Here is a 27744-nt window from a genome sequence, read left to right on the forward strand (position 1 = left end):
TGTGCGTCTGGGTGTGAGAGAGAAAGATTAAAATTGGACCATCTGCAGACTTTGATTTAGCATCAATGGTGAGAACCTACTTTGTTTTCCCTAAACAGCCATGCGAGGTTTAGTTTATGCCATCACGTCTTTCGCAGTTGAGCTAGTGGTCTGTTTTACCACGTTACGTAAAGCTAAATCTGGTGTTTTACTAAAGCTGGTCGAAAAACCAACTTCGTCAGCTAGCCAACACAGCTAGCCAGCTCATTCAGGCATGCGAATCATAAGTACATCATCAAACATATCTTCTTTTATGTCTTTTAACAAGTTAATGTGTCGAGTTTAACATGTTATGCGTTTTATTTCCGCTTCGTTTTAGTCTGACGCTCTTAAATGTCCACGTTTTTCGCAATCAGACGCTAACAAAATCTTGGCTGTGTCTCAAAACACAGTGATCTGCCTACTTGATCAGCATGTTTGTGTGTAATTTGTTTGGTTAAACATTCTTAATTATACTGTTTTTAAGGTTTGAAGAAATCTATTAAAGTATTAGTACTGCGTTGTGATTTGTGCTGCTAGCATACAGCCTCCGCTAATGTTTATTCTGACACATAAAAGGCTATGAATTTGTTTTGACGTCGTGTCGGGAAATGTGTCTGTTTTTCTTCACTGCTGGTATTCTGAGTATATTAAAACCCAGAGAGCATCAACCCCTTTTGAATCAATAGCGCTTTTAGATAATGTGTAGGGAAGAATAGACATGGACTCTTGGGAGGCAAGATTTTTGGCAAGTTACATTTAATAAGAAGGTCGTTAAGAAAATCATCATGTCATCTTTCTATTAGTGCATGTTAAATGGTGCTGTGGGATGCTATTCTGATATTTTTCTGTATTTTATCCCAGAAAAGGAAGGGAATCCTCTTCAGAGTAGTTCTTTTATGAAGTGGATATATGTCTGTGTGTGTTTGTATCGTTTATTTTTTCTGTGTATATTAGTGGGATGGGATCTGTTTCAAATATCTTTTCTTAGCAAAAAAAGTGAGATTATTTTACAGAAGACTTCCGCCTTCATTCAGCGTAACAATAGTTTATAGTTACATATTGAAATAAATGACATATTAAATGACTCTTATTACAATTACATTGCTGACCCAAAATACTTAATTGCCATTTTTTATCTTTATGCTTTACCACTCTGCTATTAACCATTAGGTATTGTATTACCCATTTTTCAGCAGCTCTTCTTTTTTCTAATTAAAAATGTTATTATATTCTTATATATTATATTGCATCGTGTTATATCTTAGTACTAGCCATTGGCTGGTATAAGATTCTGACAGTATGATAACCTTGGATAAAAATATCATGGTTTGATGGTACTGTGCTCTAAAATATGTTTATTTCTAATGTCTGGAAAAAACTAAAAATCTTCTGTGGTCTTAATTAGTTTCAAAAACACTGATTTCTTTACAATTTAAATCGGCATCCTAAGATATCTTTTCTGCTGGAGATACTGTCATCCTAAAAAAATCATTTTCAATTCACCTTTATTTGTAGAGTGCTTTTACAATGTAGATTGTGTCAAAGCAGCTTCACATAAAAGGTCATAGTAAATAGGAACAGTGTAGTTCAGTTTGTAGTGTTTAAGTTCAGTTCAGTTTAACTCAGTTCAGTGTGGTTTAACAATCACTACTGAGAGTCCAAACACTGAAGAGCAAAACCAGCTATGCACAGCTCTACAGATCCCAAACCATGCAAGCCAGTGGCGACAGCAAAGAGGGAAAAAAAACTTCACTAAAAAACAAAAAAAGAAAGCGTAAATAAAAAAAATCTTATATACATACCTTAGGAACTAATTTTGGCGGTTTTAAAAGCGTGACTTGTCCAAACCGCGGTATACCTTGAAAACGGTTTTCGTCCCATGCCTACTTAGTGGTGAAAATGTAGCAATATACATATTCTGATGTGTACTAAGCCATTTTATTTCTATTAAAGTTATTTTAAACATTTACAAAGACACTTTATTTGCAATTACCATGTTTGAATGTTTCTGGAATAGTTTTTTAAATGTCTTTGACTTGTGTATTACATACAATGGTTCTTTGGATAAAAGGAGATTTGTTTAATTATTGACTATTTCCAGCATTATGGACGTGACATTTGCAGTAAAAACTCAACACATAAATTCACAGAGAAAGTATATGTTAACACTATATTGAAGTGTGTTTATATTTTCCAGAACAACTAAGTACAGAGTTATGGGATCAGAAAAATATCAATGAATTAAATGAAGATATTAAACGTGTTATGGATGTGACCAAAGAAGTCAGCGAGTTTACATATACAACATGCTTTGTTGAAATACTGTGAATTAAACTGCACAACCCCAAAGAAATAATGATAATCAAAAGGATAAGAGTCAGCTCACTACAGAACAGAAGTGATTGAACAATTTTGCATTTATGAGGAAAAAGCTTGGGTTATGGATGTGACATCTCTCCGTTTTGGATGTGACAGGTGGGAAATTGCCTCTTGTGTCACTTTGCTAAATCAAATATAATAGTTTGAAAACATTGACAGAGATATTTTTGACTATTTCTAAATTACTGTAAAATACTTGCTAACACAAAAACCTAAAAAAAACAAAAACTGTTTCCGTATTTTGGTGAAAACTTTTGTCATGGCAAGGTGGACATTTGCATTAAATTACTCAATTGTTTTTCATTATTGATCAAAGTGTCAATACAATTGTGTTTTACGTCAAAAATATAAAAGCTTAATATACATTTTGTGTGGTTTAATCATAGTGCCTTGCACAATTAATATTGTATGTAGTAAAATCTGTCATGGTGGGGTGTTTGATTTTGTGCTGATTTCACTAGTTTGTGTTGTTTTTAAACAGGTTGCACTTTTTATTGTCTTTTTAAATTGAATTTATTGTCAGCTTCAGTGTCAGCCAGTTTGCATTGTATGTTTATTGTTAGTGAGAGATCTTGTTTTTAATTATTTTCCCCTTATTCACAGGCTACAGCAGGCGTTTTGTTCAATGCTTTGCTGTATTATGAGCATTAGTAAACCATCGCGCTTTGACTGATTCTCAGGAGGATCCGTGGCAAGTGCCACTACCACTGTACCTTCACCTGACATCTAAAACCAGGTAGTGTGATATGAATTGTCAGCTATTGTGTTATTTAAAGAATTTAGTAGTAAAAACGACTTCTTATATACTCATCTGTGTACAGGCCGAAATGGATGCTAGTTTTGCATCCACGTTTCCAGCAGTCCCACAGGTAGCAAAAGGTCAGTATTAACTGTTAGACCACATGACTCATATTAGAGGCTGTAAAATGCTCATGTTAAACTTTGGCATGCAAATACTAACATTACAAGTGGTCCTCTGTGAATCTAAGTGTTTGAAGAAATGTATTAAACTGCTGTTTTGAAATTCTATGAAAACAAAGAGTTTCAAATAGACTTTTGCATGTATTGTACATCAGATCGCTATAAAAGCAATACTGATGCTGAAAATGACATGGATCAGCATTGATTGGACCGAAATCCGCGTGACTGTTTGCCTAGCAACAGGGCTCAATCAGCTTGTAACCGTGCTCTTTCATTTCAGCGGAAACTAATTACAAGCAGCATCGTAGGACCCCTTCAACCTCCAGCACTCTGACCTACTCCACTCGTGACGACGACGATGGCATGGTAATCATCACATCTCTTTTCAAAGCAGCCAATCACATTTACATATTGAGGGATGGAAATCAGAAACCTCGCAATTTTGTCATTGACATGCATCAAAGCCAGCAGATAGTTTGAAGAAGGATTTTGCAGAATTATACTTTTGTCTTATTGCATGGAATGTTCATAAGTGACTGTGTATACTTTCATAACTTTATTATTATCATTTATAACTCTTTGTAATAGAGCTGCACAGTATATCATTTCAGAATCAACATTGCAATTTGAGAATCTGTAATAGTCACATCACAGGATTTCAGGCAATTTCTAGTGAATTTAAACCATTTGGACACAAGTATATTTTTTTGCCACTTTAACAAAGACTAGTGTTTAATTAGTTATACAATGAATACTATACCATGTTGTTTTACATTGAATTATTGAATTTCTGTTGTCAATACTGTTAGACTCCACCAAAAAGCATAAAGCGCTGTTTATTTATTTTTTTATATATATATTCTTTTTTCTTTGTTCTATTTTTTCATCTGTGCTTTAATTTATTTTAATTTGCATATATTTTTGTGCCTTTTTTGCAGATGCACTTCCTAAAAAATCATCCCAATCAATGTAAAATTAAGGGCATACTACTCACGCATACTACAGTGGCCTTGAACCATGTCAAATCGCGATGGTCTCCCCTCTCCCCCCATGCCTGCACTCACACTGCATTTTTTTAAAATTATAATGTTTATTTGGTCATTTATTTATTTTTTTATTAACATATGCTCAAGAACTGCCTTCCAGGATGCAGCACGCTTGCGTCATCAATGATGCGACTGTTCAGTTTAACAGAAGAGAAGCGCTCTTGCTCAGCTCAGTGGAGATTTGTTAAATCGTTTTGTATCATTTTAGTCGTTTGGGATGCAGTGACCCAGTCAAATATTCTGCCAGACAGATCCACAAGTTTAGACGCTCGTAAATTACTGCGCACAAGTTTGCTTAAGGTGCAGTTGTCGTGCAGCTAGGGGGCTTGGGTCTTCAATAAACTGTATCAGTTCGCGTTCATTGAAAAGTAAGAGTAACTAATAAATCCATATCAAACAGTCCCTTAAAAGTGACATTGCGTCTTCAGTTTCGGGCTCAGGCACGCTTTGCACTCAAGTGTACCGCGCCAAAGCCCAACCAAACCATGCTTTGGCACACCTCTTTCAGTTCAATTCGGAGCACTCACACTTGTCAAATGAATCACAGAATGCGCCCGGGCATGGTTCGGATAGCTTAGTGTGAGTGCACCATAAGAATTCTTTCCAAACCAAAATATTTATCACAGTAAAACTAAATATTGTAATGTCAGTTTTTTCCAATATCATGCAGCCCTACTTTATAGCCACAGCTCCAATAATCAAATAGATGTAGACCAGGGTGTAAAACTGATCTTTGACAAATTGACATTGACAAATGTCTTCTTGTGGAGGCTGAAATATCATTTTTTTAAACTTTAGTTTGCTCTTTTATATTAATAATAACCACTCTTACTGTTATTGTCTGCAATACTAACCCAACGGGGGTTGGTTTAGACCTGTTGTGGGGAAAAAAGGCTTTGAGTAATTCACTGACTTACTCAGTCAAACTTCAAAATGACAGATTTGTTTTTAATAGAATGAAGCAAGAGACTGTTTTTATCAACGGATCGTTAGCCCTGTCACAATAATCAATATATCGACTTGTCGTGCAGCACAAGGAGATAAGCTCAATTATTTTTGCCGTTGAAAAATATTTACAAAATCTCAAGTAACGTTAAAGCCATTTTACATTGACATTTACATTCTACCTCACTGGTGTCAGAGTTTATAACTGGACATTTGCCTAATAGGAGATTTAATAGTATATATAATAGGGCATTTACCTTTTTAATATCAAATGATAGAATCTAAAAAACCTTAAGAATGAGTAATTTAATGTGATTATGGCTATTTTCATTATTATGCTGTTAAATAATTGTTATGTAGTCAGTGGCATAAAATGATCTCAAAATAACAATAATATTGCTTATCTCACCAATATCTGTGACAATATATCACACAGCAAAAATTCATGACATGCCTATGGATCGTTGAATCGCTGACTGACTTGATTTGTTCAGAAGCAGGTCAATTTAGGAACTAAACATTAGTGTTTCTCTGAGATTCCCTTCTGGCAATGCACAGCATTTGTAATTCAGATGTTGTCAATCTTATTTAAAGTTTTATTGTGAGTCAGAAAACTTTAAAGTGCTTTACTCCTGTCAGTCATTTTCTGCATTCAGGTAAGCCTCTATTTTGAAAGAGAGTAGTTGGTGTAGTTGTTTACTAAATTGTCAAAGCTATTGTTAATTTGACACTTGTGTTTCCTGTTTTCAGTGCTGTTAAAAGTATCTGTGCAAGGCAGGGTTTTTAAAAAAGGGGGGCATGCCTTATTCAGAGTTCACACTGTATGATTATAATGCCAATTCTTTTACTCGGTTTTGTGAAATCGCTGACAAAGGTTTCCATTCACATGAGTGACAGTCACACAGTGTGAATTATCAGACACATTTGGCGAGAATCACATGGATGTGTTACAGATGTATTTGGCATGCTAAATAAGTGGACCTGTCTGTGAGCACAAAATCAGGAATCATGGCTTCAGCTAAGAGAAAGACTTCTTCTTAGTCCATTTGGACCCAGTACATGGAGGAAGGTCTGTTTGGTGTTTCGTCTGACTCGTATCACAACAGGGGATACTATTTCCAGTCTTGCACAAGAATTCTGCTTTCAAGTGAGATTATTTCCTTATAACTTCTGTTTCACAGTTGGTACACCGGAAGGAGTTGTTGGGCAATTCATAATGTAATAAAATCATGCAATATGCTGAACGCTACCCCAGGTAGTCATGCAGTGTGAAAAACGTGATATGACAACATCATGCAGTGTGAACTTTTTGTATTGCTCAGGGAGATTAAATTACTCATACTTGTAACATGATTATTCCCAGACCTTTCTGTGACGTGCCAAATAATGAAAATCTGGATATACTTATCAGAATAATAAGAGTTCAGTACATAAAAATGACATACTTTCAGCCTCAAACACCAATGCTTCCTTGTTCTCAGGTAACTCCCATGAGTGGAAAAAATGCCAATCGGAGCAAAAAACAGACTGTTATGTTGCAATCTGAATTAATGTGCATGTCCTGGGCTTTAAACACTTACAGTTTTAGTGTATGTCCATACGTGATCACCATTTAATTATGTAGCCTTAAAGGTTTTTTAGAAATATGAACGTTGCATATTGTTAAATACATAACAAAAGTCAAACTAAAACAGTTTGTTATTTCCTAAACACTATGGCAGTAAAAAAGATTCATGTAATTTTCATGTTATTTTGTGTAGGTATAGAGTTATTTTAAATGCTAACTGCAGATCCATCAGTGACGAAACACAAAATGAAATTTAAAAACTAGTGCAAGGGAAACATTGTTATAAAAGAGCTTTATCATTTTAATGAATGGAGAACTTTGTAATGTAATATTGTGGACAGTCTGTCCCACTATTGTATCAGAATTTGTGTTCACAAAATAGTTGTTGTGGCTATTGTGAAAGTTACTTTAGCAAAGGTTGAAGCAATCTGTTTACTCATTAGTAAGAGACCAGTAACTGACCAGAGCATGTAAAATAACCTTCTTCCTGGAATACAACCAGATGTCAATCAAAAAACGTTTTTTGAGGTATTCATAATATACAGCTGAGGGTAAAATTGTTAGCTGTCCTGTGAAATTTTTATTCTTTTAAAAAGTTTTTCCAAAGTGGTGTTTAACACAGGAGGTACATTTCCACAGTATTTCCCATAACATTTTCTTCTGGACCAAATGAAATTTGTTTACCTTTGGCTAGAATAAAAAGTTTTTAAGTTGGTTTAAAAATATGTATAATAAGGTCAATATTATTAGCCCTTTTAAAAAATATATTATTTGTCTATAGAATCACTGTTGTCCAATGACTTGCCTAATTAACCTAATGTGCTTAGTTAACCTAATTAATCTAGTTAAGCCTTTAATTTGGACTTTAAGCTGAACATTGTATCTTGCGAAATAACTAGAAAAATATTATGTTCTGCCATCATGGCAAAAGCAAAAGAAACTAGTTATAAGAAATTGGCTATTAAAACCATTGTGCTTGAAAATGGATGAAAAAAGTCTCTGTTATACTGTACTTAGGAAATATTTGAAAAAGATTGAAAATTTTACAGGAAAGCTAATCATTTTGACTTCAACTGAATACATTATCAGTGCTTCCCACACATAGACTTTACTTGGACGGGCTGCCAAAGTATATTTAATGACACTTTTTTTATACTATTATTATCATCCTTTTACTTTTTTTTTTTTTTGTATCCGCCCAATATAAACAAACATCTCCGAGCGATTAAGTAGTGGAAAATCTTCTCTCCATTACCCATTTCATACAGCTCATTCTCTGTGCGCGAGAACTGTCAACAGTCTGCAGACCCACAGAGACCCGCACCTTTTTGCGTCCAGCCAGGGTTTCTAAATCTACTAAAATGTTTGGGTTTTGCTTTCGTTTTCTAAGCTGTCGTTAATTTTATGTGCACAGCTGCGAGAGCAAGAGAGACATTGAATAAATAATTCTTTAATCTAAATAACTCAGAAAAAATTTACTAAATTGGTTTCAGATTATTTGTTCACCATTAGAAATGGGTAACTCATTTGTCTTATTTAAATCTACTCGTTTTATTTTTGTAATTATTATAATTTTTAGATAAATGGTCTGTTTTTATTCCTTTTTCTGTCATTTATTTCTCATTTACTGTTTATTTTATTAATTTGATGATGTCAGTAGACATATTTTATACATCTAAAATGCTTTGGCACTACTGTACAAAATGTCATGCCAAAAACGCAACATGAACTTGAATAAGAGGTAGAAGTAGATTTGACCTGTCAGTGGGTGCACATGGCTCCTCAATAGCATAAAGAGAAATAGTGGACTTTTAAAAATTTATTTCGACAAATTTATTTATTTTTTAACTTTAAACCATTGAAAAAAAAAAGATATCCAGATAAAAAGATAGCCATTGAAAAACAGATAATGTTAAAAAATAGTGTCACAAAATCAATTTATGTTTTGTTTGTCGCATATTGTTAACTATTTATGTGCTGTGGGCAAAAGGTGCGTTTTTAATCCGATACCATCACAAGTGTATTTCAAACCTGTGGGAAGCACTGCATTTGTATATGTATGTATGTATTTATGTATGTATGTATATGTGTATATATATGTATATGTAAATGTATGTATGTATGTATGTATGTATGTATGTGTGTATATGTATATGTGTACAATATTACAAATAAACAGTCTCTCTCCCTACAGCCACCCATCAGTACCCCTCGCCGCTCAGACTCTGCCATCTCCGTTCGCTCGCTGCATTCTGAATCCAACATGTCACTACGCTCCACCTTCTCCCTGCACGAGGAAGAGGAAGACACGGTGAGTGTCAGCAATATTCTGTTTCCTCTTCACATGTTGATCCAGCACTGTGACGCAAATGCTGACAGACATACACCTGTTCTCAGCAGGAGATTTGACTCCCTGTGTCTCTCGCCTTCCCTCTCTTTTCCTACCCAGGAGCCGCAGGTGTTTGCGGAGCAGCCCTCAGTCAAGCTTTGTTGCCAGCTGTGCTGCAGTGTGTTCAAGGACCCGGTCATCACCACCTGTGGAGTGAGTCAGCCATTCCTCCCCTCACCTCTCTCCCTCGGGATAGAGCTGTCTGTCATGATCTGGTTCCAGGTCATGTATTGATTTCCTGTCAGCTTGGGCCGTGAACAGCACGCCTCATTGACCTGTTTCCTACTGCTACATCAGGCTGTTGAACAAGTGTTTGTTGAGAGATGGTTTGCACTTAAAATAGCTGACTGGATGAAAATGTACAAATGCGCTCTTGTTGACTCTCACTGTGCTTGTTTCTCTTCCTCTGTCACTTCAGCACACATTCTGCAGGCGATGTGCCTTGACCTCAGGTAAGCAAAGCATTTTTAATCTAAGCATTTGTCTTGTTTTCACCTTTCCCACATTTTCTGCTAGAAGGGAGGAAGTGCAGAGAGGGCTCAGCACAATTTAGTCAGATACAGGAAATAATGACTTTTTAAATTGGTTGAAATATCAGTCAGTTTACCAGTAACTGTGTGGACCTTAGATGGGTTAGAAGCCATATTGTGTGTGTGTATATGTGTGTGTGTGTATATATATATATATATATATATATATATATATATATATATATATATATCTATATATATATATATATATATATATATATATATATATATATAAGCAGTAAAAACAAGGTTGTAAGGGACTGACTTGCACGGACTGTATAAAGCTACACCAAATTTTCACTAATTGGGTTTAAAATAATGAAAGATCAGTTGTTATAGTAATATATATTATGCAATATATAATATATTGAGCAACTTAAAGAGATGAGTAATTCATTCACAAAAAGGTTTCATAATGATAACATGCATACTACCATGAAGAATGAACAATAATTTTTATTATTATTCTTAGCATTTATTAATCAGTTTATCTCTTACGAATGCATTATTAAAATCCAAAGTTTTTCTAGTTAACATTAGTTAAGACTATTACTATTCTAAAGAATTATTTCATATAAAATCTAATGTAAATATTTTATATATATATATATATATATATATATATATATATATATATATATATATATATATATATATATATATATATATATATATATATATATATATATATATATATATATATTTATTAGGGGTGTAACGGATCACAAACCACAGTTGGGAACCCGTGGATTAATAACTTTTTTTTTTGAACATGTAGGTTAATCCTACATTTATAACGATTGCTGAGAGATCGCCTCCCGCACCATTCAAATCACGTGTATGAAAGCATTTTGGCTTCCGTGTTAAATATAATGATAACAGAAAAAGTTGTGGTGTGACTTACCTAAATGCTTTCTTAGGTTAATAATTAAAGGTGTTTTCTGTCACTGTTTGTTTAGCCTGCATTAATGCATTCAGTGTAAAGCTACACATAAACATTAAAAGATTATGATCTCAATTCAAACCCACACAACATTAATGATAAATGATAATGATTTGCAAATGTTTATCAATCCTTCGAAAGCGCTGGGTTTAAATCTGTGTGTGATCGAGAGCGATTCAGTTTTTACCCTTTTTTCAGTTAGTTACTAACAATTAAATAGCACAGAAGAACTGGGAGAGCAGTTTACAGTTCAGAAATAAACACTGATGTTTATGTTAAAGAATAAAATCACAGATTAATGGAATTTGACACTGGTAAATGTTGTAGCAATTACATTGTGTAACCAATAGGTGGCGACAAACAACCATCAAAATTATGTCATTGAATAGGTTTTCTGAAATGATCCATCTACAATGAACTTTTATGTGTGAATTGTTGAATCATTTATCGAAAATAAATATGATGTTGAATTTCTATATTTAACATTATCAGCAAGAGTAGAAAATTTCATTTTTTTTATATTGAATGTTTTGCTTTTTTCAGCTTGTTCTTTTTTGATTTTTATGTTTAATAAAATTACAGGTTTTAAGTTATGTTTGTTAAAAACAATAGTTTTTACCATAATATTTCTGTATATATGGATATATGGAAAACAATTAACATTTGTCGTCTCCTTTTTTTCTGATCCAAAAAATGGTCCCATCCGAGACTCAAAAGTGTGTGATCATAGTGTGATCCGAACCAAAATATTTGTGATCAGTTACACCACTAATATATATTTATATATACATTTGTGAGTGTGTGCGTTATTACGTATTATATTTATCTTTTTTTAAATTTAATAATGATTGTAATAATTTCAAGCTACAACAGAAAACATGAATAAGAAGATGGGATCTGAATGCGTTCACACACACTTTTGACTATTTGTGGGTTCAAAAAGTGCTGTCATTGAGAGGAGTGGCTAATTGCAGGTTTCTATCTCTGTTCCTCTTTCATTTCCTGTCCATGCTGAATGTTTCTTTTCATGCTGTTAGTTTGAGTCATGTTATGAATATAACATTTGTCTTTCTTTTATTTTCTCCCCAATAATCCATGCTTCTACAGAGAAATGCCCGGTGGATAATTCGAAGCTCACAGTGGTAGTGAATAACATAGCAGTGGCTGAGCAAATCGGAGAGCTTTTCATCCACTGCAAGTACGGTTGTCGTCCAGCTGCCTCGGGCAAGTCTGGTGCCTATGAGGTCGACCCACTTGGCTGTCCTTTCACCATCAAGCTCAGCACCAGAAAGTGAGTACACAGGTTCACTGGCTTTCGCAATATCGGCGTTTGATTGCAACATCCCCGTGAGTCAGTGAAAGGGAGTGTAATAACTCTGGAATGCGTTTGACAGAGATCATGAAGTAAGCTGTGACTACAGACCTGTTCGCTGTCCCAACAACCCCAACTGCCCTCCATTGCTCACTATGAACCTAGAGGCCCATCTGAAAGAATGTGAACACATCAAGTGCCCTCATTCTAAATATGGGTATGCAGATTTAGAAAAGCTACTATTGGTAGCTACTATACATATGAAACAGAATCAATAATATAAAACAACCTTGAATTCACCTACGCTGAATTTTTCTTGCAGTTGCACCTTCATCGGGAATCAGGACACATACGAAACTCACCTGGAGGTGTGTAAGTTTGAGGGGCTGAAGGAGTTTCTTCAGCAGACGGACGACAGATTCCATGAGATGCAGGTGACACTGGCGCAAAAGGACCAGGACATCTCGTTCCTGCGCTCAATGCTTGGTAAACTCTCAGAGAAGCTGGACCAGCTTGAGAAGAACTTGGAACTCAAGTTCGGTGAGGACATGGAGCTAGCTGTTAGCCGCTTGTTGTTTGTAAGCCAAAAGGCGCATTAGTGTTCAATTTGCTGGTCTTTTTTTGTGCTAATGTGGCAGATGTGCTGGATGAGAATCAGAGCAAGCTCAGTGAAGATCTGATGGAGTTCAGGCGAGATGCTTCCATGCTGAACGTAGGTCTATTTTCGCTCTGGGTTTTAGCAAAGTAAGATGTACAGCTGCAATGTATTAGCTTTCTAACACATCTCTCCTTTTGCAGGATGAACTGTCTCACATCAATGCCAGGCTCAATATGGGAATACTGGGCTGTAAGTGTCCTCATTTTCTCCTTTTTAATCTCAGTTTCTGTGAATGTAGGAATATATTGAACAGGGTTCCCTCGGGTCATTTCAGTCAGGGAATATTATGTTTGTTTTTTCAAAGTCAGAAAATTGCAGGGATTTTTGTTGATCATCTTGAAGTTTGCATCCCGTTTATCAAAATGTCTTTTTTTTCATGCTGTTTCTCTATCTATTGTTAAGGTTAGGCTATTTTTCACTGCCATTTTAGTCCTTCCCTACTTGGCAGGCAAAAAAATGCAATCACCAGGCTGTTGAAATAGTCAGTGGTTTTTTTTTTGTCTACTCAGTGCTCAACCAGTGCCTCTTGTTTTTTGCGTAAAAAAAAAAATTGCAGCCTAAAATTGCTGACATTGCTTTGACTTTTCTAAATCTACAGTATTTACACCATTTTGTGTGTTGTTTTGCTGTGAAAATATACACATTTTAACATTTTTATTTTTTACACCTTATTTTGACCTTATGAAGCATTGGCCTTTGTTGTCTATGACAGCTTGAGTTATCTCACACCACATGAGCACTTTCCATGCGTGAATATAGTGTTATTTAAATATAAAACAATGGAGATGGTGTGGAAATCTGCATAAATTAAAACAAATTGCAAGCAGCTCTAAATTTAGCTTCATTTGCTTGATTTTGCATTAAATTCAGCAATCGCAGACCAACACAGTTCTGCTGAGCACAAATGCTGCCTGTTTTTCTATTCTCTTCAAATTCATCTTTTTAGTCAGTGAAAGTCAGGGAATTTGTCATTGGGCTTAGAGCGGGAACCCTGATTGAAGCATATCATCATCTGACTCTAATGAATTGTTTTGCAGCCTACGACCCCCAGCAGATCTTCAAATGTAAGGGTACTTTTGTGGGCCACCAGGGTCCGGTGTGGTGCCTGTGTGTTTATTCGACAGGCGATCTTCTTTTTAGTGGGTCATCAGACAAATCCATCAAGGTAATTTCACCTGCTGTCCTTGGTTAGTGTGTAACCTTCTCTATACAGATAAATCATCTGTGCTCTACACAGGTTTGGGACACGTGCACCACATACAAGTGCCAGAAGACCCTCGAAGGCCATGATGGCATTGTTTTGGCGTTGTGCATTCAGGGGTAAGCTTTTTGAATTAAGACTTTTAGTGATTTCAAACACAGGGTTCCTGAGTTTGATTTAATCATTTCCAGGTCTGGAAAAGTATGTAAAAAAAAATCAAAGCATGAAATTTTAATTCCGTTTCCATACTTTTATTTACAGTTTTCTAAAATGAAAAACTATGGAATAAAATCACTGTCATAAATATTTCGTGCGTAAATAAAATTCACGCATCCGTAATTATAAAATCGTAAAGGAAAACGAAGCATAGTACGAATCAAACAGCGACACTCCACTGTCAAAATTACGTCACCGCTGTCACAGGCATTAATAAACAAGCGAGAGTCATCGGTCACAACGGCGCGCCTGCTGTACACTCGAGCTCACACACACCGTCTCAGGTAAGATTTCTGTTATTCCCTCTTTCAGAAATGTCCGTCATGAGCTATAATAAAGGTTGAGACTTAATGAGCTCCAATTTCGCTGTGTTTCTTAGACATTTTACAGAATCAAAATTAAGAACGGGCCGAGGATAGAGAGCTAGCATAATGTCAGTTAACGTTACAGGCAGCGAGCGCAGAGTTTCTCAGTGAATCACTAAAGTACAGTAAATTCTATAAATATAGTATTTCTCATATACAAAAAGACAAAATGTAATATCTGTGTCTGTTCTAATCGCAAATTTTAAAATTGTACCCTCGTAAAATTACGAGTACGCTTCGTTTTCCTTTACGATTTTATAATTACGGATGCGTGAATTTTATTTACGCACAAAATATTTATGACAGTGATTTTATTCCATAAAAACTTTCTAATTATGATCGTTGTACCATTGGGCTGTGTGATTTATTGAAAATGAATCGCAATCGCAATTTGAAAGATTTGTGTATCACAAGAGGCTGCGATATAAAATGCCTGTATTATTAAATTTCCCCCACCCAGGGGAAATGCATGACTGCCGTCTGTGTGTCACAGTCTTACTAGCCAATTGAGTGAGCACACTTTCGTTTTTGCGCAATCAGTATTATGCAACTGAACAATGTGGAACACCCATAATAATAATAAAAAAGAAAACAAACAGGAAAGCTGCTGCTTCAGAAGCATTAATGAACAAATTAATATCAAAGATAAACAGCATTGGTAATATGGGAACATTTTGCTTTCAAAGTCACAAACACTAAACAAAAACAGGTTATTTTTAGGAGCTGTCACAGAATTGTTGCCATGGCTTAAAGATTATTGAACTGAAGCTTGACTACAAAATTAAATCTCAATCGCAAAATCTGTTTAAAAAAAACGCCATTAGATATTTTCCCCAAATCGCACTGCCTTATTGTACAATAATATTCATAATTACATAATAAGGAGGACCAGGCTCACAGTTCTGCCAACAGATTACTCTGGATCTGCTGGAGGTACTAGTTGGTCTAGCCTTTAAATGACTATATGTGTAGCTAAAGGTCTAGAAAGGAGACAAACCTTAACAAATGGTCATCAGATACATTCAGGGATGCTTTTAGCATTTTAACAATTTCATAGCGTTGCTTTTTCTCAATTTCATTGCTTTTCTCTATTTACTGTTATCTTTGATATTTCAAAGTGTTTTAGTGTTATAAATTATAATAAATAAGATGTGCATTTCCAATTTACAAAATGTATAAATTTGGCTTCCTGGACTTGAACATCTGCATCATAGCAAAATAAGCAAAAGCTTGTGTAGGTTAAAGGTTGTGTATTCTATGGAAGGGCAGATCAGACCTACTTGGAATACAACATACTTGTTAGCAGTTTCATTTTTAAAATGTTCATCAGATGTTATTTATGGACAAAGTTTTTTTTAACTACTGCACTTGATTCATCAATGCAGATTGTTACAGAGAAATGTTTCTCATTCTTACATTGAAGCCTGAGTTCTACTGACAGAGTCAAATGAGTGTATTATAGGTAATGGCCTAAATTAACAGTCATCAAGTACAAAATAAACATTGACGTTAACAAGTATAAGAAGTATATAAACTGTTGACAAATGTTACGCACAATTTAGCTTTTAAGAGAATAATTAATGTTCTAACTTGCTTTACAAATAATAGTTATATAATTATGTAATCTGATCAACTGCACTGATTTGTATGTGGACACGATAACAGTGTTTTTAGAATGGCACACAGTCACCTGTCATGTGCATTTTAAAAAGCCCCAAACAAAAAGCTCTGTGAAAAAAAAAAAAACAGAATAGAAAAAACAACCATAAAGTGCAGTTTTAGGCTCTGGTTACTGCTGTAATAAAAAATGAAAATAGTTTTATCAAAGCAAAAAGGTTGCAAATGTGTTTCATGTTGTCTTTAAGTGGACAAAGGAGCTTACATATTCTTGCACTCTTTTTTTCTGCAGGAACAAGCTGTATAGTGGCTCGGCTGATTGTACAATCATCGTGAGTGTCCCTGAAGTGCATTTATAAGAGGAATTAAACCACTGATTTGGCCAGTGACTGATACACATATTCACTTGCTCTTCCTCAGGTTTGGGATATCCAGACCCTGCAGAAAGTGAACACCATCCGGGCACACGACAACCCTGTGTGCACTCTAGTGTCCTCACACAACATGCTCTTCAGCGGCTCTCTCAAAGCCATTAAGGTCAGTATCGTCTGTTGTAGAGATGATGTGCACGTCTGCAAACACAAGCCCAATCAAGCAGCTAACATTGAGCATCATTCTGCCCCATTTGGCGATGTGCGTGTTAGCTCTATAAACCTCTCTCTTTTGAAATTTGGCTGACAATTAATTGTGTTACAGACAATAATTGTCTATATTATGTTATGCTTTTTGTATATATAGCTATATAAATATATATAATTTTTTAAAAATAATATACATATTTTATATAGACTGTAAACATGGTACATAAACAATTGGACAGCTAAGTCTTGTTGTCTTATGGGAGTTTTATGGGGCAAATTTGCTACTGAAGAGCTACATTAAATACTTTAAATTCCATTTTTGCTTGCAAGTAGTTACTGAAAAATAAAGTTAAACCACAGCTGTTAGAAAAGAAATGTTGTACAAATGCAAGTCATACAAATTTCTCTCCTTCTGTCTTTGTCTGTCTGTCTCACTCACTAATTAATTTAAAGATATACAGACTTGCTAAATAACCAATTAAAATAGGTTGTTTTCAGGGATGGTTCACCTAATGAGTTAAGCGATGAGTGACGCAGACACTGAAAAATTTTGCTTTCTCGTGTGCACTCACCGCTTGTCTATATCTGAAATAACAAACTTTTTGAGCTGATGATAAAACGTGCACGTTATTATTGAAGTGCTTCTGACAAACGGACAAACGCCAGAGTGAAGCGCGGAAAAACAAAGAAGCAAATTATTCTTTCAGCAACCTGAAACATAAACTTCTATATTTAATTATTATCATCACCTTTTGGACTTAACTCGGAATGACAGAATTACTTTCTAACAGAGGTTACATGTGCTGGTGAAGATTAAAGATGCAAATGAGAGGTTTGCTGAGTTTTCCTGTAATTGGTAACATCGGAGACTGTAAGGGTCTGCATCTGTATACAATTGAAGTCAAAATTAAAAGCACCCCTTTGAATTTTTTTTTCTTTTTTAAAATTTTTCCCAAATGATGTTTAACAGAGCAAGGAAATTTTCACTGTAAGTAAGTCTTATTTGTTTTATTTCGGCTTGAATAAAAGCAGTTTTAAATTTTTTTAAACACCATTTTAAGATCAAAATTATTAGCCTCTTTAACCTATATATTTTTTTGATAGTCAACAGAACAAACCATGGTTATAACTTGCCTAATTACACTAACCTGCCTAGTTAACCTAGTTAAGCCTTTAAATGTCACTTTAAGCTGTATAGAAGTATGTTGAAAAAATTTCTAGTAGAATAATATGTACTTTAATCTTGGCAAAGATAATATAAATCTGTTATTAGAAATGAGCTATTAAAACTATTATGTTTAGAAAATGATCTTCTGTCCGTTAAACAGAAATTGGGGAAAAAATAAACGGGGCTAAAAAAGTAGGGGGCTGATAATTCTGACTTCAACTGTATGTTGCATTTATTTATTTATTTTATATAATTGCAGATGTTACAGTAGGCTAACTTTGATCTACAGTTATAAACAAATCATCTTCATAGAAAGGTTAGTAATGAACTTTTATACACAAGTATTTGTGTATAAAACATCTGTTTTTTTTTTTTTTTTAGAGAAGTGCTTCTCATATGATATGTGACCGGCCAGTACAGCTTTACTTTGACATTTCCTCGAGCAAGAATGATGTAAACTTTCTGTTGTACACCATACCCACCAAAAGGGTACCATTGGTGTTTTGGCAGTGCAAACGCAAGCCTGATAAAGCATCTGCATCGCGGTGCATCAAAGAAACAATACATTTTTACACCCTTAACAATCAGCCAGCATTCTTTGGAATAAATTTTGTGTTCAACAGAAGAAACATGATTCATTTTTGGATAAACAATCACTTTAACTTGTCAATGCATATTTTACTTGTAAATGACCAATACCGCTGCTATATTGTGCATAAGCTTAAGCTATCAAGGGTATCTATCCAAATATCCATGGGGTCTCCATCAATGCTCTCAACCCCCTGCAAAGTGTTTAAGAATTTGAAAGTGAAACTAAAAGTGCATGCTCGTTTAAATCAATGTCTACATATTTTGGTTTATATGCCTTCTATAGGGATTGCAACAATTGCAGTCACCCGAAATGACCACGGATAGTTTAGATTATTAATATTAGATGGATCTTTAACAATCGCACAATGTTTTCCTTAATATGCTGTAGAGGATTGGATCCGATCTCCAGCAGAGAACGAAGAAGCACAGAGTTTAAGCAGAATAAGATGCTCTTGGCTGTGCGAGTGCGTCTGAAGAGCTCACGCTGTGCTCGTATCACCATGGTTATGTGTGGGAGGATTGAGGGAGCGGAGGCTCAACTGCAGAATGAGCTCATCTCTCGGGGAATTTCCAGCTTACCAATTCACAGTGTGCTTGAACATCTCTCTCTCTGTCTTTGTAGGTGTGGGATATTGTTGGCACAGAGCTGAAGCTAAAGAAGGAGCTGACTGGTTTAAATCACTGGGTTCGAGCTCTGGTTGCTTCTCAGAATCATCTTTACAGTGGATCTTATCAAACCATAAAGGTTAGGAGTGTTAAACTTTGAACGGTTTGAATACAAAACAGGCCTTTAAGTTGCTTCAGGATCTCCAAGATTTCATCATAGAGGACTGTATGCTGGTTATTGAATAATTAGGTTGTTTTCACATACAGTATTGAACATGAGTTTACGTATCCCTTATTTTTAAAAGATCTAGTAAGTTGAGTTTTATGCCTCTGATAATTCATAAAAAATACAGACTTCAGAAAAAAATAAATGGGCAAAGCAGACTTTCTTTAAATAAACAAATCAATCAATCAATCAATCAGTCAAAATAAAAGTCACTGCTGTTGTTAAACCATGTTAAAGTATGTATAAATTGTTTAGGTTTTATGAGTTAAAGTGTGCTTTTTATTGAATTTTTTACAACCTGTATATAATGTTCATGTGACATCCATTTGTAAATATCACCATACTTTTTCTATAACTGCACTTTATAACTTATTCCTATATCCTGCACTTGCACTCCTGGTTAGGCCTAAACTTACTTGTACTTGTACATGTGTAATGACAATAAAGTTGAATCTAGTCTAATCTAATTTAATTAAACCTTTAAAATGTAAAATCTACTCAGGGTATCTGCAGCGTCTTAAAATGTCTTAAATACAAAAACAAAATTTTAGGCCTTAAAGTCTTAAATTTGTTGGAATATTGTGTTTTAGGTCTTCAATAATTTTAAACGGGTCTTAATTGTCCATTTAAAGCTACCCAATCGGGCTAACATCCATCAAATCTCTAACATTCCATCGCTATAAGTTTTAACAAAAGATTATTTATTAATGTATTTTAATGTAATCTTTTTTGATCACTTGCTACAATTTTGTTGTTGAGAAAATATATTTTATTTGCATTTGGCAGGTTAGCGGGTGTTAATGTCAAGCCCTGGTTATTTAAATGTTTTAACTGGGCCATTAGAAAAATTACTTGGCGTCTTAAGAAGTCTTACATTTGACTTGATGAAACCTGTAGAAACCCTGATAGGAAATGAACTGAAGTGAAATAAACTAATTTGAAAAAAAACAAAACAAATATAAAAAAACCTCCCTTTGTATATTTTACGCAAAATACGATTTTGAAACCTTTTTGGACAAGCTCCATTGTGTAAATTGATAATTTGTATATAGGAATAAATGCAAATATCTTTGTATGTTTCATTTAGGTCAGGTTTTTTCATGAATCTAACTGGAACAATGGGGTTCCAGACTTGAAGATACTTTAGATTTTTCTTTATTTTTCAGCCTGACTAGTAAAAAAGAGAGCAGCTCTCGGAGTTGTTTGTAAAATTAGATAAGATGGATAAACTCAAGCTGTTTGCTGTCTCAAGTTGTCTAATTAAGTCTCCAGAGACTGCAAACAGGAAACAGACTCACAGAGGGAGAAAGAAAGAACACCGTTCCACCATCGCTATAAAGAGCAACAGAGACAAACTGTTACTCGTCCATCTTTATTCCCAAACTACATTTCTTATTCATTGTTTCCGTAGGGAAAAGCGTGCAGGTAAACATTTGATTTGAACAAAAGTCCAGGTCCAGGTAGTGTAGGTCAGATGATGCCAGGGCAACATGATATTCATACATGTTCCAAAGCACAATGATAACAAAATTGTAGTTGCCATCCACAGCCTTTTCCTTCGTTTGTTTTTCCACTACATTTCATAATAAGCCATGTTATGTTTATTCATTCAAGTGTTTGTTCATAATCAGCATTCAGTAACTCCTTTGCTCTCTTAACACTTTAATATCTGGTGGAAATGTGCATCCTATCTAGTGAGTGTAAATTGTGAATTTTTTATTTTTTTTTTTTTATTTTTTTTTTTTTTATTACCCCCTCAGATCTGGGACATCCGTTCTTTGGAGTGTGTCCATGTGCTCCAGACCTCTGGAGGCAGTGTGTACTCCATTGCGGTCACCAACCACCATATAGTTTGTGGCACCTATGAAAACCTCATTCACGTTAGTAATATTCTTGTCTGTTCCTGCATATGAGGGTGTAAAGGTCATTGAAAGACCTGGAAATGTTCTGATCTGTTTTTTTTATTGTATTTTCTCTATGAACTAGGTTTGGGACATCGATTCCAAGGAGCAGGTGAGGACACTGACGGGCCATGTGGGCACAGTGTATGCCCTTGCTGTCATCTCCACACCGGATCAGACCAAAGTGTTTAGTGCCTCCTATGACCGCTCTCTCAGGGTACTTTCAGTCATGTTTTTGGCTTTGAGATGTGAAATAATACGATTTGTGTAGCATTGATTGTTTTTTTCCCCTCTGTGCAGGTGTGGAGTATGGACAACATGATCTGCACCCAGACTCTGCTGCGGCACCAGGGCAGCGTCACGGCCCTCGCTGTGTCCAGGGGAAGACTGTTCTCCGGAGCAGTAGACAGCACAGTAAAGGTCAGAGACTTACCCCCAGTTTGGGGATGCTGCTTTCAAACTGTAGCATTAGATAATTCAATCACAAATAAAGGCATTAAATTCAGGTGTAAAGAGGGTCTGAAATGTCAACTTTTGATCACTTCTAGAGGCAGTCAAAACCACATTTGACTAGATTGCTTTTGAGAAATGTGTTGAAACACCCACAATAAATCCTGCTTAGCTGACTGACTAGTTTTTGAACATTACTGGTCATGCTTTTAAAATGCACTAGCTAAGGTGGGATTTAACCGTTACGTGCTGTTGGGGATGTTTTCATCCATTCTGGCGTGATTTTGAGTCTTAATTTGGCCATAACTTTTTCTGTTTCAGCTAGCAGAATGCTATTGAAAATTTTTGGTGACAAATCATATTTTGACACATTTTGAGAAAATGCTTTGAATAAAAAAAACTCAACACAAAATGTTCAAATGTACTACCTTTTGTTATGTTTTGGATGAAAACATCCATTAAACTAAACTGCTGTAAAATGCATCAGATAAATATTTTTTTGCCTAAATCTGTTAATCAACCCCAGTCTTAATCAAAACTACTAAATTGCTTAGAAAATGACAGGATTTTAACTCTTTAATTGGCAAATTTATAAATGAAGTCATTGATTTGTTTTAAAAACATCACACAAAGTGACATATTTTCAATACAATAAGTAATCGTAGACTGGATTTTTAAAAATCTTTTATCAAAGTCTTGAACATGTGAAACTTTTGATGCACTGTTTTTCATTGATTTTTCATTTGTTTTCTCCCTAATTTACTGTTGGTGGCTGTTTTTGCCTCATTGACTTCCATTATAACCACATTTTTTGATGACACCATATAATTATGCATTTTTGGTGGTTTCCCCTGTTGGGAAGAGGTCAAATTTATAATTTTTTACTGTTGATCATCAGTTGGCACCATTAACCCTTTAGATAGGCCTGTGCAAAAAGTAAACCTGTTTTCTGGAGTATGACAGCAATTTAAAGTGTGTGTATGTGTGTGAGAGTGACCTTCGTGCGCTTACCTTGATGTGTCTGAGAAAATCAAAATATACTACAATATAAAATATAATCTACATAGAGCACATAAAAATAATGACTGTGCATTTATGCACCATCAAATGTGGTTATAATGGAAGTCAATGAGGCAAAAACAGCCACCAACAGTAAATTAGGGAGAAACAAATGAAAATGCATGCAAAATAGTAACAATGTTGTTACTAATCGTTCACATGTCCAAGACTGTGATAAAAGGTAAAAAATCCAGTCAAGAACAATTACTTTTTATATTGAAAATACAACATGTTATGTGGGTTTTTTCAACAAATCAGTGACGTCATTTGATACAACTTAACAAAGAGTTACAATTTACTGCATTTAGTAGTTAGTAGATCAGGACTGAGGTTGATTAACAGATTTATGCAAAAAATGCATTTTTATAGCTTTTATAGCAGTTTAATTCAGTGGATGTTTTCATCCTGAACAAAAGGGTAGTCAATTTGAGCAGTGCATAAGGGTTCAGCTGTAGGGATATTATCATTTTGGATTGAAAGCAAAAAAAAACATGCAATAAGAACAATGTTCCCTGACCGCTGCTGATTCTAACACAAACACATTGTTTGCCAAAGTTTTGTGATTATCAGAGCAAAGAAAGCTGCTTCTTTGTGTGTTGTTTACCATTTTCTACTATCACGTATATGTGGTGAACTATGGAGTTAGTTTTGTTTCTTTATTTTTCAATCAAAAATTTTTGTTTTAGGGAAAAGCTGCATTTATATAATTAAAACTCTTCAAATTTAGTGCTGGAAAATTCTCAGTTTCTCCAGATTTGCTGGATTTATTAGGTGTGGGTTTAAGTAAAAGGTGTTAACATACCTTTTTTTCCACCTTCAAATTTCAATAATATTTGTTCCAGAAAATGACGACAATTTGGTCAGAAAAAATTATATTTTCATTTGGGACCAAAAATCAGGGTCATTCCACCAAATATTAGTTTCATATCTATTCCAATGTTGCAACAATAATAGTATTTTGTCTAAAAGTGAATATAAACATTTCTAAAAACATACCTTTTTTATTTTATGTGAAAATGGTCTAAATTGTTGTTTTGTTTGTTTCATTTGTAAGAAATGTCATTCTATTTATCTTTATTTCTATAGAAATGTTTACATTGTAGATTGTGTTAAAGCAACATAACATAGATGAAGTTCTAGTAAATTAAAACTGCTTCAATTCAGTGTAATGCAAATGTCTTTTAGTAGTTCTAGTAATCAATAATTTACAGAACAAAAAGAAGGTAAAAACTACATTTCAAGAAACAGAATGTACAAACAGTTTCCTATTTTCCTCCCATTGCTGTGGATGAGAATTTGTCAATGCGTCTAGCCATTTTCAAAACATCATGTCAAAAATGGCTCTGACTTGGCTAATTGATGGTTTTGCTGAAAGTTTGACATCGCTGATTGTAAAGAGCAACCCTGCTTACCTCATTCTTTGAATGGTTTTCAGTTGGCATGCGATTTCTCATTGTATGCGAGCTCTAAAACAATGTGTTCTGTTTCCTCTCCTCAGGTGTGGACGTGCTAAACGTGACCGTTAATCACTATTAGTTGCGTCAACGGGTTGATTAATCTCACAAATCTCTCACAACTCAGAATCAACACGGACTTCATGAATCTGTGTCTACGAGAACGAATATTCAAGCAAACATTACAGTACATTGGACAGGAAATATTCGTATTCTCTACCCTTTGGACACGGACATCTGCCCGGTTCAGATTTGTAAAGTGTTAAAGACGCCTGAGTTCATGTGAAGAATGAAGGATTTGTTTGCTTTCACATGCCACAGAGCATCCATACCTGCAGTCTTTATGAACTCCAGACAACACTGTATTTTATATACATAAGATTTATTTCCTATAAAAGTATGATTTTAGATTTGGTAAGACTTCAACTCTACAAACGAATCCAGTCGAAGGTCATGTTTCCTGCAGACCTGGGAAATGTCGATGTGATGACTGTTGAACTTTGACCGTTTTGAGTCACAGTCTGACGACTGAGTGAGTGCCTAAACTTCAGCCTGGTTCCCAGGGAGATGCTTGGAGTTCCTATCATCCCTGGGCTGAATGGAGACCTACACTAAACCAACTTGGGCCTAAAACAGCAGAGCATTGTTTTGGACAACACAGTGCCCTTGTTTTTAATCTTGGATTTGACAGTGCCAACTGAACTCCTCAGATATTTTCTAACCGCCTGTTGACCGATGTGAAACCTTTGTAATGATCGACTCATCCATCATGCTTTCGTGTAAATAATGCAACGTTCCCTTACCAAAGGCGCAACTGCTTCATGCTTGCCTCCATGTTTGCGATGGAAACCAGTTTTTGCCCACGCAAAGCTAGTAAGACTTTTACAATGTTAGCTGTGCTAGTTACTATCTTTTTAAACTAAGTAACAATTAGTCTTATTAGTTTGATGAGTGTAAAGCACTTAATTCGTCATCACTAAGCATCCCAGCTTAACTTTCCAGAAATAACGAGTGCTTGGGGTGGAAGGGAACACTGCGTTTAATGTGGGATTGAGTTTCTCTTTCAGCTTAAAGGCATAGTTCACCACAAATCATTTGTCATTTAATGACTGAAGTTCTGTCATTTATTTTACTTGCCTCAAACTTGTATGACTTGTTCTGTAATGTGGAAAATCAAAGAAGTTATTTGGAGATTCCATTTGTTTACCAGCAGTATTGAAAACCGATTTCAAAGTATCTTTCATATATTGAAAGGTATATTATTCTCTCTTCAGTAACTTTATTTACCACTGAGAAAGTAAAGGCCAATTCACACGGCACCAACAGACGTAAACAAACACTTGTTGTGGGGTGTGTGACTTTTGTTGTGTACGATATAGCAATTGTTTATATGACAACACGTGAGCTAACGTTTTCACTCCTTTTGAAAAAGAACAAGCAAGAGGACCGTTTTCTAAATATCAGCATGTGTAGAAGATCGCAAGTGTGATGTTGAGTTTACACAAGTTACATTTTAGACAAAATAGTCTTGTTTCGTCAATCAAGCTGGAGCAGAGCTTTATTTGAAGAGTTCAGATGCAAATAAGTATCATCTAAACTGTTCTAAAATGAGCTCCTTGTGCTCAATCTCCTATATTTATGTTCAGTCATTTAATTTTTATGGTTTCATTGTATTTAAAGTGAAATAACTGAGCATAAATATAGGAGGCCGAGCAATATGATCATTTCAGATGACACTTATAGGCTTCTGCATCTGAACTCTTCATTGAGAACTACTTTGACACATTTAGAATCGATGATTCATTAATAAAAACAGTCATTTGATTATTTATTTGAATGAATCAGCAATTTGATGAATGATTTAAAGGGAGAGCCATCATTTACTCACCCTTCTTATTTAAAACCTATTTGAGTTTCGTTCCTTCAGTTGAATACAAAAGAAGATATTTTGAAAAATCCTGGTAGCTGACACTCATTGACTTCCCTAGTATTTTGTTTTTCTTACTATTTAAGTTGATGGATGCCAGCAACCAACATTCTTCAAATGATCTTCTTTTGTGTTCAGTAGAAGAAAGAAACTCATAAAGGTTTAATACCACATGAGGGAGAATAAAAGAAGTCATTTTAAATGTGAACTATTCCTTCAATGGATTGCTCATTAAGAATGGGACTTGAACAAATGGCACAAAACATGTTCAGCAAAATGTTGTTTAATTACACGTGCGTTTTTTAATTTCGTAATACAGCACACCCTACTTTAGATCTCATTATGGTCATCTGCTGAAGCTTGTGTCCGCCACTTGAAAACTGGTCTGCTCTATCATTATTATATGAGGAAACTTTAATCTGGTGATTGGCCTCAAGTCATACAAGTTTGGAACAACATCCACAATGTGGCAGAACTTTAATTTCTGGCTGAATTATCTCCTTAATGTGAAGCATACCAGATGAGTTAATGCTAATTCAAGACAAAAGGCATTAAAAACAGCTGCTACTTTGGATTTCACAGTGCCTTTTTGTGGCTTGGAGCTACTCAATCCAGCTCCATATATATATATTCAAGACAATTCTGGAAGAAGAAAACTTCAGATGCATTGTTCTTATATTTCCCTCATTAAACTTGTGGGAGGATGCAAGGTTGCAACGCAAACTGAAAAGTTAATTGTATGAACCCTACATAAGACAGGTTTTATCAGACTGAGTATTTGATAAGTCATCGCTAACCAACATAATGCGGCGTTGACTCCCTCTAGTGTCCTTAATACATTTTCAGTTGTATCAAATAAATCTCTGAAAAGTGTTTTGGTATCAGGTAGTTGGTTGTTTTGAGAAATTCGCAGTATTATACATGTCAAACTCTAGGGTTATTAAGCGATAGGTCACCCAAAAATTTAAATCGGCATATTTACTCGTCCAATCCTTATTCTGTTTCGTTTCCTTTTTCTGTTATATTTTGGGGGGAAAAAAGTTTTAAACCTGTAAACAATGACATAGTCTATGGAAATGAATTGTTACAAGTTTCCAACATTTTTCTAAACATCTTCCTTTGTGTTCAACAAAATACAAGAAAACCCCAACTGGTTAAGAAGAAGCGAAGGGTGATTAAATGACTTACAGTTTTGGGTGAACCATCCCTTATGCGAGAGGTTTCCAGCTGATCTTGTGGGTGTTCAGTAACTGGACATCTCTGAGCGTTTTTGTATATAATGTTTATTTAGAGCAGGTGGCTGTTGATGCAGTCACTGCAAGCACACCACTGTTCCCAATGCCAGTCACAGCAGGTATCATACAAGTCAATGGCAGAACATCAACACAATATACAGCCTGCACACACTGAGCAGTGCAGATTCTTTTTTTTTTCTTTTTTTTAAACATCTCTGCAAATAGGATGGAATTGAAAACAGCTTTCATTATTATTATTAAATAACATCTTGCACCAACAATAGTTTTGACTTCAGTGTTTTCAGAATTTTTTTTCTGTCTGGTATTAAAAAAGACGAAAGCAGAAAAAAAAACAAGCAAACATGACGATAAGAATATGACAGAATGAGAACTTCAAATCAAGTTTAAAAAAGGATGAAGATTCACAGTGACAAAC

At 35.0% G+C, this 27744-nt stretch overlaps 1 protein-coding gene across 1 annotated transcript; it reads left to right on the forward strand.

Moving 5' to 3' along the window:
* Nucleotides 1-26946, forward strand: traf7 (TNF receptor-associated factor 7). The gene is made up of 21 exons (XM_056453847.1): nt 1-68; nt 3004-3136; nt 3222-3279; nt 3602-3687; nt 9074-9190; nt 9329-9421; nt 9687-9720; nt 11849-12032; nt 12136-12270; nt 12376-12593; nt 12692-12765; nt 12852-12900; nt 13749-13876; nt 13949-14031; nt 16403-16442; nt 16531-16647; nt 19073-19195; nt 21043-21162; nt 21269-21400; nt 21484-21603; nt 24191-26946. The coding sequence occupies exons 3-21, from the start codon at nt 3228-3230 to the stop codon at nt 24203-24205; spliced, it is 1920 nt and encodes a 639-aa protein (XP_056309822.1). The 5' UTR covers nt 1-68; nt 3004-3136; nt 3222-3227; the 3' UTR covers nt 24206-26946.
* The last annotated feature ends 798 nt before the right edge of the window (nt 26947-27744 follow it).

The sequence above is a fragment of the Danio aesculapii genome, chromosome 3 (genome assembly GCF_903798145.1).
Source record: "Danio aesculapii chromosome 3, fDanAes4.1, whole genome shotgun sequence".
In the NCBI taxonomy this organism is placed as follows: domain Eukaryota; kingdom Metazoa; phylum Chordata; class Actinopteri; order Cypriniformes; family Danionidae; genus Danio; species Danio aesculapii.

What these genes read in the sequence shown, in the direction of transcription:
- traf7 (XM_056453847.1), top strand. Translation starts at nt 3,228, where the DNA reads ATGGATGCTAGTTTTGCATCCACGTTTCCAGCAGTCCCACAGGTAGCA. An exon ending in GAGATGCTTCCATGCTGAAC is followed by an intron (nt 12,766 to 12,851) that starts GTAGGTCTATTT and finishes CTCCTTTTGCAG; the next exon opens with GATGAACTGTCTCACATCAA. An exon ending in CGGCTGATTGTACAATCATC is followed by an intron (nt 16,443 to 16,530) that starts GTGAGTGTCCCT and finishes GCTCTTCCTCAG; the next exon opens with GTTTGGGATATCCAGACCCT.